Here is a 13,296-nt window from a genome sequence, read left to right on the forward strand (position 1 = left end):
TATTTAACAAGACAAAAAAATCTTTGATTTTAAAATTTTGGATTTGGAAATGAAAGTATCAATAAGATTGATAAAAAGTTAAAGTTATAAAGAATATCCACTCTCCTTTCAGGATGGGGAAAGGTTGCGTCTTATGTTGAGCCTTTTACTACTAAAACATCTACTGGATTGTAGCTTTGCACTAGAATTTTGTGAGCATCTCTTTATTGGTATGAAATAGGGTATTTGGCTTCCTGTTACCATGTATGTAAAGTGCATTAAAAGTTGCTTAAGATGAACATTAAAATGCTTTTTGTGTCTTTGAAACATTAAAATTTTTGCTCCCTTGAAAAAGGCAGACACCCAGGATTGTGACACTCAAAGTAAATAACATAACATGGGGACAAATATCCTCAGTTATCTTTGTAGAAAATTAGCATGTTAATTAAATATTAAAGTTCTAATTATCTTTGCAGTTCTAAAACTAAAGGCAGATTTCCCAATAGTTGGGAGAACCACCTAAAAGCTACATAGGCAAACTTTGAGAGATAGGCAACAAAATGGCAACTTATTAAATGTATATAAGAAGGACCTATGTTTTAATCATAAATGCAACAAAGCAACTTGCAGATAATTGTATACATTTATGAGATTTTAGTTGGTTACTTGCCCACCATAAATAGCAACTCAACAAATTATAAAACAATATCAAGAACAAAAAGTAACTGTTAAAGCAGATCAGATTATTTTAAGTAGACTTCATTATTTTAACTTATCATTTCTGTTACATTGTTATAACAAAGTTGCTGAAATATAAAGAAAATATCTTTTTCTATAAAGTGTACAAATGAAAATATATAAAACCTTAATTAAATTGAAAAAAAATTTCTGTACATGGACCATAAAAGAGCTCCAAGTCTTGGTCATTTTCCTGAATACATATTTACATTTTTTCTTTTAAATATATACTTGTGGCTTCTATAAAAATTTTATTGTAAATACCTATATTTGGTAATTACATTTTCTCTCATGTAAGTTCTCTACAGTAAATATAACAAGTGTTAAAACATACAAGAGAAATCAAGATAAAAATATTTCCTATAAAAGAACATTCATATATATTCAAGTTTTACATGTAAAGTATATTTAAATCTCCATAGAAACACTAAACTTTAAGAAATTAATTAATTGGCATTAGTTAGGTAATTATTCAGGCAGTCAATAAATATTTATTAAGCACTTACTCTGTGCCAGACACAGTGATATGAAGTGATATGAAACCTAAGTGCTGGTGATACAAAGAAAGGCAAAAAGAGTACCTGCCCTCAAAGAGCATACATTCTAATAAGAAAGAGACCATAAATTGCTAGGTACATATGAAATATACAGTTGGGAAGGTAATTGCAGGTAATCTAGTAGTTGGGAGTATAGGGTAGGGGAAGTTATGAAAAACCTCCTGAACAAACTCGGATTTGAGCTGCCTTGAAGGAAGTCAAGGAAACAGAGTTGGAAGAGAAGAGGGCGAGCAACCCAAACATGAGGGTTAGCCATTGCAAAGATACTGAGATGCCAGGTGGAGTGCCATGTGCAGATAAAAGCAAATGGATAATGTGGCTGGATCATACAACAGGTACTTGAAGGGGAGCAAAGGATCAGTCTGGAAATGTAGGAGGGGGCCAACTTTTGAAGAGCATTAAATGCCAAAGGGTTATAGGAAGATCTTGGAGGTTACTGGGAACCACTGGAGTTTATGGAGTAGAAAGGTGACATGGGTAGACCTGTGCTTTAGAAAAGTTATTTTGGTAGTAGAGTGTAACATCAATTGGAGTAGGAAGAGACTTGAAGTTGGAAGAATAGTTAGGAAGCTATTGCAGCAGCCTACTTGAGAGGGAATGAGAACTTGAACCAGGGCAGTGGCTGTGTGAACAGAGAAAAGGAAATGTATAGTACAACTGTGAAGGTATGTTGACTAAATGGGAGTCAAAAGCTGCTGGAAGCCATCAAAGTCCTTGACATTTAGCATGGCTTGTCACCAGCTATAACACCAGCACAGCAGGTGTCATAAGGATGTATGTTTGACTCAATTTCCCCTATGTGACTCTTTTCTCACTAACATTCCCTTTTACTGAAAATATTGTAATCAGTATTCTTACACCACCCAAAAAGGGGAAATTACACCAAGTTTTCAAGCCTGGATGACTGGGAAGGTGATATACTACTCAGTAAAAGGAAAGTTTAGGAGAGAGAAGGGTCTCTAAGGAAAGATAATGACGCCTTTGTCAGAAGTTTAAAATGCCTACTGGACCTATAGTTGGAGACTGCCAAAGGAAATTGAATGATGAAGTCAGAGGACAGAGAATTTAGGATAGAATTCAAGGAGAGGAAGTGGAGTGACCTATTGTAAATGGTTTTCTCAAAGAGTTTAGATGCAAAGGAAAGAAGATGGGATGGGAATGTAAGCAAGAGTCCTATAAACGGTGCTTGTCAAAAAGATGGGTGACCTTCATCTGAGACCAAAATAAAAGACGAGTTAATGAGGAAGAATATCTGTTTTATATGAAATAAAAGGGAGAGAAGAGGGAATTCTTGGGGAATGGCTTCATTTTTTTTTCAGTGAAATAAAGAGTCAACATCCTCAGCTGAGAAGAAAGCTTGATTAGAGAGAAGGCTTGGAACAGCTGTTATAGAGAGTAGGCTAGTAAATTAATTAGAACACAATAGGACTGCCTTACTACTGTGAAATTTTATAATATAAATTTGTGGTAGACATAATCAACAAGGTTCCATGATTTTTTCCAGTTCTATTAAGCAGCATGTGAATAAGTCAAAGGAGGCAAATGGTAAATGTAATCCAGGTTTGGGGTTTGACAAGGTAAGATCATCAGTAGAACAAAGGAGTAAGGGATATGGAAGTAAAGCATACTGTAGAATTGAAATAATTCACCAAGTTGACATAAGGAAGGGAAGATAGTCTAAGCAGAGCAGAGAAAATAACTTAGTAAAGAACTGAAGGAAGGTTTGAAGGATTCAAAGTCATGTTGAGGATGAAGAACAGGTCATGAGAATTAATGAAAAAAATGGAATAAGAAAGAAATTTTGAAAAATAGAATAAGATAAAAGAATTTTCATGAGAAAAGGAAGATAAAAGGCATTTATAGCATAGAAGAATAACACGATTTTTATTTCCACCAAGAAAAGAAACTATGCATAACCTTTATTTCCACAAAGAAAAAAGTATAATTTAAATGAGAAAAAGAGAAAGGTAAATAAAGGCAAATAACTGAAGTGGTAAGAAATCACAACACTGAGATTAAATACATCTAAAATAACGATTCAATTGAAATTTATTATTTTGAGTCTCTCTGGAGCTCAAAGCATTGCATACCAAATCACTTAATTATAACTAAATTTAAAGTGCTTTCCATCTTTCATAAAAGGATCTTAAAATTCATTATGTAATTAAGAAAGATTGTGATTTGCCCAGATGCTCACTGTTGCAAAATATAGACTACATGACATTACATCCGATTTCTACTCTATTTCTTTTGCTCTGTGGAAAGTATGCTAATATACCCTATTATAAGCTAATGACAATAATATGACCTATAAAATTCTGATTAAAAATTGTAATCTTTTCCCTTTTTATAAAGGTCAAATAGTTTCCCATCTACTTAGTATGCAAAAATCAACTTGTCTGTAACTTAAACATTTTTCTATTTTTTTACCTCTGAGGCTTAATCTTTCAGACATAACCATTGATTTTACATTGTTCTTAAAGCTGATTAAATGACCTTTATATGCTTAGTTGAGAAACTACTTGTTTTTCTTTTTCATATGAGGATAAATGTATCCAAATAAAGTAATAAAAACCTCTGAGAAAGTTTAACCAAGTTAGAGGCAAGATACACTTTTGGAAGGCACTTTCTTATTCTGTAACCTTAATGTTTCATGTTTAATCCTTCCTTAGTTTATTGTTAATAATCTTTTAAAATATTAGCTTATATACATTGCGATATGTTCTAAAAAGAAAAGTCTAAATCTCTTAAAATTATGACATAAGCCCAGAAGTAAGTTATATACTAAAACAACATAATTATCTTGCTATCTCCTTATGGAGTAATGAGGTGGGTTTGTTGTTTTCCTCCCTTCTGCAGATTTAATATATGATCATGATGAAATGAGGAACGTACTGTTCGATTCATTAATGGTTGAAGTGGACGAAAGTTGTCAACCATTCTCTTTTCTTTCTCCCCAACTGAAGTAAAAAGCAGCATTCGAAATGCCTCAAGCTGAGAATGAGAAACAGTCAATATAAATATTTTCAGTAGGAAAAAATATTGCATAACAAGTACAATAGTTCATATTTGGCCACTCAGAAATAACATACACAGTAAAACAAATCTAACAGTAATTAGGCATGTTTTAGCCACCTGAAAAAAGTGCATACAACTAGATTATTATTAATGTTAATAATTAATGGCTCACTGTAATCTGTCATCATTACTAAACTCATGTATTTATGTTTTTCATTTTCTTTTTGTAGCTGTACTGCTTGCAGTACAAAATATCTTAAATAAGCAGATGGCCCAGTTTATTGGTTGCTTGCACTCTGAAGAGACATTGCTTTTACCAAACCTACCTAGGAACACATAGTTTCAAAGGCACTAAGGGAAAAAAAAACTAACCAAAATGGGCTCATCCCAGTTGCTGACAGAACAATCTGGTATAAAGCAATTGGAAATAAGCATCTCTTTGCACAAAGCCTTCATTCAAATCATCATAAGAGTCTTAAGAGGCATACCAAAAAGACAAGTTCTGAAATTGGTAATTTTATCTAAAAATCAAAATCCTCACATAATTTTTAGTTATTGATCTCTTTAGACAGGGAATTTGTAATTACCATCTATAGTACTGTCTTCAAACATGAAGCCTAAAAAATAAGTGAGACCAGATTTATGGTTCACCTATCTTAGAATTTTCTCTCCCACAGATACATCAGGAGATATTTTTGTGGAAGGCCAATTGGAGAAATAGGGTCATGATAGGGCCTGGTATCTGGATTCCCTACGTGACCAATCCAGGCTGAGGCAGCCTTTGTGTTTGGTCCTGGTAACCTGAGCCCTGAAAAGCTCTGGTATCAGCAGGTTGGTTAATCCAAAAACAACTTGACCCCTCCAGGAGGCTATTGGAAGTCATTTAGAGAAATAGAGTCTGTAATAGATATTTTATCTGGATCCCATTACAAAATCATCAGCAAGTAAAACTGTGTGTATGATTTTTTCTGCACTGCATGTCAGGATGCAGACAGAATGGGTTATCTAAGGTAAAAATCTGAGACTCCTCTTTTGACTCCTTTTCAGATCCCCACCTTTTCTTAATATTCTCATTGGAAAGCTTTGAGTCCTTAGCAGATCTACTGAGTTAACAATTTCTCTCCTTGATAATTAAGAAGCCTGAACTCCAAAAAAACCCACTTGTTACCACATGGTACATTCACAAAGATTGACTATGTTATAGGGTTGTCTGGATTTTCTCTGTGTAAAAGTTGTCGAGCGTTAAAGATTTCTTCTTCTTGTTGTTAATCTTTCTCTTTTGGCCTTCCTGATTCTGGGTTGCCATCGTTAGCCCAGCCTGTTCTCAGCTTTATCCTCGCGCTCAGGGTCTGTCTGAGCTCTTTCAGCTCCTGAGGACTCAGGTCTGGTTTTTCTCAAGGTCAAGCCCCCTGGTGGACCCCCTTGTTTGATCCTCTGCCAAAGGCTCCTTTACAAGTCTCAGGGCGCTGCTTCCACAGTCGTATACCCACCTGCACTGGTTCCCCACTCAGGGTTTCAGAGCCTTCGCTCATGTGCGCGCGTCTGTGTCCACCTCCAGCTGCGCCTGTGCTCCGCGTCCGCGCTCAAAATCCGTGTGCGTTCTTTAGCCTTTTGGGGTCCTAAGTCTTGCTGCTCTCAGTAACAGGCCCTGGAGCTGCCAGTGACTCAATGGGTACCCCAAACTTGCTCTATTTCTCTTGAGCTGGCTTTGGCATTGTAGGTGGTATGTGTGTGTGTGGGGGGGGGGATTGCTCAGCCCGCGATTTAGTGATAGCTGTTTCACCCCTTTATAGCATGGAAATGCCCAGATTCCATGTACCTTCCACGCTGTGCCCTGTTGTGGGGTCCCTCCATTCGTCTGGATTTGTTTTTATGTCCCCTTGAGGAGTTCTGTATGTTTCGGTTAGGAGAGGTTAAGTGCTGCTTTTTACTCTGCCGCCATCTTAACCAAGAACTCTCCTAGTCCAGTAATTCTTAAATGATCTCTCCTTGACCTATTTTCCAGATCAATTATTTTACCAATGATATATTTTATGTTTTCTTTAATTTTTTCATCCTTTTGATTTTTAAAAATTGTTTCTTGATGTCTTATGGAATTGTGAGCTTCCTGCCATGCTCTGGACCTGCACCTACCCCAAGGTCACAGACCTATCCTGTGGACCTCCCAAGTTGTCTTAAGCAGGATAAATGTCTCCCTCTGACTTTTTATTATATCTGCCACTTTAAAACTTGAACTGAGACATTATTTTAAAGTCATTTGGAGAGGAATGTTGGGAGAATTCACCTGGGTCGTAGTTGTACTCTGTCATCTTGCTTCTACCCGCTACATCTCTTCTTAGTATAGATCTATTAACCTTTCCTTTATCTAAGCTTTTTATGGCTCTATTTATATTTTTGATCTATTGCTCCTCATGACAATTAATGAGTCTTGGCTTTTATGATACCCTTGCTACCCAAAATTTCTCCTTGGAACTCTGACTACTGTATCATTACAATTTCTGGCTCTGTGTCTATATTTCCACAGGCACCAAGTGGCACCCTGTATCCTGTCTACCTAATCCCCACTTCATAGCAGTCCCTGCCTCTGCATCACACATTTTCTTCCCTGTTATACCCTGCAATGTTCCAGTTCTGAAGTTCCTGAAAGAGCTTCTCCTAAATAGAGCCCTTGTCCCTAAGATAAAGACTTTTCTCTATTGCCCAGCCAGCAAGTGGCACTGTGGATAAAGTTCTGGGTCTAAGGTTTGGTAAACTTGAGTTCAGATTCAGCCTTAGACACTTACTTAGTGATCCTTAGTAAGTCATTTCTGCTTGTATCAGTTTCCTCAACTATAAAATGAGGATAATAACAGCACTTACCTCACAGGGTTGTTGTAAGGATCAAATGCTTAGGACAATTCCTGGGATGCAAACAGACCCTATATTGATGCTTAATACCATCCTGGCTACTCTGGTACATGTCCATATTTTTATCTCTCTCCTGATGAATTATGCAGAAAAAAATACTAGAAGACTCATATGATTGCTAGCTACACTTCATCTGTGTGATGCTAGTTTCAAGTGGCTACTTCTTTCTAAGCTGAAAGTAAACGACACTTGGAATAATATATGAATATATCTTAATATTCCTAAAGAGTAACTAATGATGTTAAAGTGATGCTATATTTTGCTCTCTGGTGACAGAATTTTCTTTTAAAAATGAAGTGTGAAAAAACTTACCTGATTATGATCAACCTCAATTGGTTGTTTCTTAATGATCCAGGTGACAGATTCTGAGAGTGGTGGAGTAGTCAAAGATCCTGAGTAGGTCCAATAATCTGGGCAGGTTGGCATAAGACAGGCAGGATCAAATGTTCCAAATTCAATAATTGTATCCTGACCAAAACAGTTTATAGACTCAATCAACATATGAATATTTTAAAAATTCAGAAAATTTTTCACTAAAAGTTTTCACTTTCACTAAAGCAGTGGTTCTCAAATACATGATCTAGAAACTGCCTGTAAGTACTCTTTGTGTATCCTGGTGAATTTCTGATTTGATTTCATGGAGGGCATTTATAAAAAGAGCTTCCATTTTTTCGTAAATTCAGTAAAAGTACAAATTATATGTCACAAGACCTTGGTTTTTAAAAGTGTCACGGATACTTTTTTGTTGTTTGAACTCTAATAACTTCTCAATAGGTCCCTGCTCCTACAGAATCAAGTCTTCGTCTCTCTCTTGAAATCTAGTTTCACATTGCCAACTGCTTGCTGGACATCACTTCCTGGATGTTCTGTATGTATTTCAAACTCAATTCAAACAGGGTTCATACTTCCCTCCAACTTTGCCCATTTCTATCAAGGGCAAACTCTCCCTCTCACACTGCCTGCCACTTTCTACCAACCTACCACGGCCACATCCAATCATTTTCCAAGCCTTGTTGAAATGCATACATAAGATCTCTCATATCCATCTCCTCTCCTAACTAAATCCTCATCACCCCTTAATAAATATTAATGAATTTAAAAGCTATTTATAGATGAGTCTATGTTGAAATTACATCTCAGCTATTTAATTCATCCAATTAACTTGGATGAATGACTAACAAAAGCTTCTGCTTTGTTTCTATATGCTACATCACTGATTAGGAGAGGACTGCTGGAAAACCATTATCAATTAAAAAAAAAACTCTGCAAGAAAGACTAGAGACTCTTTCCTTTTTGTCTTTGTATCCCCAGAGTCTAGCACAATACCTTACATCTACTATATCCTTAAAAAGGTTTGCAGAATTGACCGTCTTGAAGAATTAGTTGATTCAAAAACAATATAGCATAGAGAATTTTAGAGAATCAACTAAAAAAACTAAATTGACAATTAACAACTTTAGCAAAGTTGCAGGATATAAATAAACCCACAAATCATCAGCATTTCTATATATTATCAACAAAGGACATCAGGAAGAGATCAATTTCACTTACAATAACTATAGACAATATAAAATACTTGGGAATCTATCTGCCAAGACAAACCCAGGAACTATATGAATAAATTGCAAAGTTTTTTACACAAAAGATTTAAGCAATTAGAGAAATTATTGGTCATGAATAGGCAGAGCCAATATAATACAAATGACAATTCGACCTAAATGAATTTATTCAGTGCCATAACAAACTACCAAAATTATTTTATAGAGCTAGAAAAAACAATGACAAAATTCATCTGAAAGAAGAAAAGATCCAGAATATCAAGGGAATCATGAAAAATAAAGGGAAGGAAGTTAATCTAGCATTACCAGATTTCCAACTGTATTATAAAGTGGTAGTCATCAAAATAATCTGGTACTGGCTAAGAAATAGGGTGATGAATCAGTGGAATACAATACACAGTAGTAAATGACCATGGTAATCTAGTATTTTATAAATAAAAAGATTTGAGCTTTTGGGCTAAGAACTCATTGGAAACTCACTAGAAAGCAGTTTGGCAGCAATTAAATATAGACCAACATCTCATACTACATACCAAGATAAAGTCAAAATGTGTACATGATTTAGATATCATTAACAAATTTAGGAAGCATGGGAAATTTTACCTGTCTTATCTATGGACAAAGGAATAATTTGTGACCAAATGAGATAAAAGGCATTACAGGACGTAATTAAAAAGTTGTTGTACAAAAAAAAAAAATCAATGCCACCAAGATAAGAAAGCAGGAAACTAGGGAAAAAATTTTTTTTCAGTAACTCTTATAAAGGCCTCATTTCTCAAAAAAAAAAATATACATATATAACTGAGTCAAATTAATAAGAATACAATTCACTGGAGGCAGCGAGGTGGCTCAGTGGATTGAGAGCCAGGCCTAGAGAAGGGAGGTACTAGGTTCAAATTTGGCCTCAGACACTTAGCAGCTGTGTAACCCTGGGCAAGTCACTTAACACCCGTGGCCTAGCCCTTACCACTCTTCTGCCTTGGAACCAATACATCGTATTGATTCCAAGACGGAAGGTAAGGGTTTAAAAAAAAAAGTATAAGTCATTCATAAATGATAAATGGTCAAAAGATATGAACAGGTAGTTCTCAGAAGAAGAAATTGAAGCTATGTATAGTTATATGAAAAAGTGCTCTTAAATTACTACTAATTAGAGAAATACAAAATAAGTACCACCTGTGAGATTGGTTAATATGACAAAAAAGGAAAATGACAAATATTTAGGGGATGTGAGAAAGTTGGGACATTAATGCACTGTTGGTGGAGTTGTGAACTGATCCAACCATTTTGGAGAACAATTTGGAAAGAAGCTCAAAAAACTGTGCATACTTTTTCACCTGGCAATACTATTAATATATCTATGTCCCAGAGAAATAAAAAAAAAAAGAAAAGGAAAAAATATTTATAGCAATTGAAGGGATGCCCATCAGTTGAGAAATGACTGAACAAGTTGTGGCAAATAATTGTAATGGAATACTATTGTACTATAAGAAATGTAGAGTAGGATGGTTTCTGAAAAACCTAAGAGGACTTATATGAACTCACCCAAAGTGAAGTGAGCAGAACCAGAACAACACTATACACAGTAACAGCAATGTTGTAATAATGATCAATTTGAAAGCATATAATTTTTCACTTTTGGGGTTTTTGTTTTATATGGTTAGTCATTTACAAAAATGAAAATATGAAAATGATTTACAAAAGTATTGATGGCCTGTTGTGAAAGACTTAGCTATTCTGATACAATGATACAAACCAATTCCAAAGAACATTATGAAAAAATGTTACCTACCTCCAAAGAAAGAACTAAAGATCAAGACATACTTTTAAAACTTTATTTTTCTTGTTATTTTTGGCTGTGCTTTCTTTTACAACATGGTTAATACAGAAATATATACATATATTCAATAAATTCAAAAAATGTATTCAATATATTCAGAGGAATGATATGCACTGAAGAAGCTAAAAAACTTTAGATAAAATATGGTCCCCATCTTCATGGAGCTTACATCAGAGAAAAAAATAATACACAAACAAAGATAAGTATAAATAATATTAAATAATGAGAGCATTAGATAGTTGTAAAATAAGGTGCTATGTATGCAGAAATATGTACTGCCTGACTTTAAATGTACAATGAGTGTTATATTTAGTACCTTTTCAAGTGGTAGTAGAGGAGAGATGATTTGGAAATAAAAATAAAAATCAAATCAAATTAAAAAACCAGAAGTATAAATGCTATAAATTTACCCCCCAAATCTGAAAGGTTATTTAACATTTTAAAATATTAATATCTTTCTAATTAAAATTCATCACAACCAGCTTGTGTTATATATTGCCCTAGCTGATTTTCAAACTTTGAAAAAACTTTCATCAACTGCTGCTCAGTGACTGAAAGGTTTGCATTTGTAATGTTAGCCTTAAGATCATCCAAAGAACAAGGTTTTAAGGCTTACATGGAAGTTTTGACATAGCCACAGAAGAAAAAGTCTAATGATGATTGATCAGGTGACTGATGTGGTTTTAGCAAGAGGACGTCCTCTAACAATCTACCATTCTAAGAAAGTGTCATCCAGAAACTGTTGAACATGTAATACATGATGAGGTATTCTGTCTGTTAAAATTAAAATTTTATATTTAATATTCAAAATTCACAATATAAGTAGAAAGGAAACGAGATTAAACTTTAAATTGTGTTGTCTGTTATTTGTATAACAAACTTATGAAGTTATTAAAGTTTCAAAATGCACTAAGACTTTTGGGACCCCTCTATTGATGACCTGAGTTAAATAGCTAACGTTATTATGTGTTATGCACTATTCTAAGCACCTTAAAAATTACTACTTCATTTGATCCTCGCAACAACCCTGGGTTCTTGAAGTTATTTTTATCTCTATTTTACAGATGAAGCCGGTGAGGCAAATAAAGATTAAGTGATTTGCCCAAGATCACACAACTAGTGAGTGTGTGAAGCCAGATTTAAATTCTAATCCTGTGTTTAAAAGTTAAAAATAATGTATTCTATGATTATATCTGTTCTTAGTTTAATATTAATTATGTAAGAGTTGCTAAAAGGGGATGCTTGCTATTTTAAAAAAGAGATATAGAGTCATAGGACTGGGGTTTAAATTTCCATTTGTCCATGTAGTTGGATGAGTCATTAACCTTGGTCCTGTTTTTTCATTTGTAAAATGAGTGAATTGGACTAGATAATTTCTGAGGTCTCTTTTAGCTTATAATCAATCTATGATCCTACTTTTTTCCTGGTATCAATTATTTATTTTTATATTCATCACTGGAGTATTATAAAAACACCACCATTTTCTTTATTCATTCGGCTACTTATAAAAATGTTTTTTTTTTTTCTCTCTCTCTAGGTAAATGGAAATGGGATAGGTAAAGACAAAGGAAAAGGCCCTTTGTCCCAACCATGGTTTCCAGGAGCCAAAAAAAGAAGTCTGAAGAAAGCAAAATATTATTTCAGTTGAATCTCAAAACAATAAGCACACAAATATCCTTATTTATACTTTGCTTTATCCTAAGAAGAACCAGAAAACTTTATATCAAGAATATTTAACTAAAATACTATAACTCTAATGAGACTAGTGGTGAGCCTTTTTTATGTGCCATCTGCTCATTCTTCACAGTATCAGGAATGTATATGTTTCAAAGTTTGTCCTTGAGCTACTAATAGCAAAGTGTTTTCAGGCTGTGATATAATTGAATGTTGACCAGGTTTCAGCCAAGAGACTAGGTGACTCCACTCCACAAAGGGGAGATTTAGAGATAAAAGGAAAGGTAGTCAGCAAAAGAGAAGTCCAGAGGAAAAGAAGCCAAGGAGAAAGGAGTTCCTAAAAGGGAAAGAAAAGCCAAGTCAATAAACATTTAATATCTACTGTGTGCTGTTATTTGTGCTCAGATCTAGGGATACAACAATAGGCAACAAAGTTCTCAAGGAAGCCTAACATGCAAACGACTATGTACAAACAAGATACAGACAGAATAACCTAGAGATGGATCTTAAAGGGAAGGCATTAAGATGAAAGACTGAGAAGGTTTCTTTTGGAAGGTAGGACTCTGAGCTGGCACCTGAAGAAAGCCAGGGCAGCTAGGAGGTGGAAATGAGGCAGGAGAGCGTTCCCTAGCATGGGAACAGCCAAAGAAAATGCCTGGAGTTGGGAGATAGGCTATCTTGTTCAAGGAACAGCAAGGAAGCCAATAACAGTGGACTGCAAAATACTTGGGCAAAAGTAAAATAGAAGGAAACTGGAAAGGCAGGAAGGGGTAGGTTGCAAAAGGCTTTAAAAGACAAACAGGATTTTATATTTAATCCTGGAGACAATAGAGAGCCAGTGGCGTTGACAGTATGGGAGGGCTAGGCTGAGTGACATGGGCAGACTTGAACTTTAAGATTAGTTCAACAAAATGCATACTTTAACCTGCTAGGCAGCTACGTGGCACAGTGGATAGAACACCAGACCTGGAGTCAGAAAGACCATTGTTCAAATACAGTAAATAACAGCCTCAGACATGCACTA

At 35.0% G+C, this 13,296-nt stretch overlaps 1 protein-coding gene across 1 annotated transcript in view; it reads right to left on the bottom strand.

Annotated features, from left to right (window-relative positions):
• Positions 1–562: 562 nt before the first annotated feature.
• CA5B (carbonic anhydrase 5B) overlaps positions 563–13,296 on the bottom strand; it is a 37,652-nt gene continuing 24,918 nt past the window's right edge. The window contains exons 6-7 of the mRNA XM_044670350.1: positions 7,512–7,667; positions 563–4,268 (exon numbers count right to left, since the gene is read on the bottom strand). Of these exons, the coding sequence (XP_044526285.1) occupies positions 4,089–4,268; positions 7,512–7,667 (336 nt within the window). The 3' untranslated portion in view covers positions 563–4,088. The remainder of the gene's footprint in view (positions 4,269–7,511; positions 7,668–13,296) is intronic.

This window comes from Gracilinanus agilis, chromosome 3 (assembly GCF_016433145.1).
Source record: "Gracilinanus agilis isolate LMUSP501 chromosome 3, AgileGrace, whole genome shotgun sequence".
NCBI classification, from domain to species: domain Eukaryota; kingdom Metazoa; phylum Chordata; class Mammalia; order Didelphimorphia; family Didelphidae; genus Gracilinanus; species Gracilinanus agilis.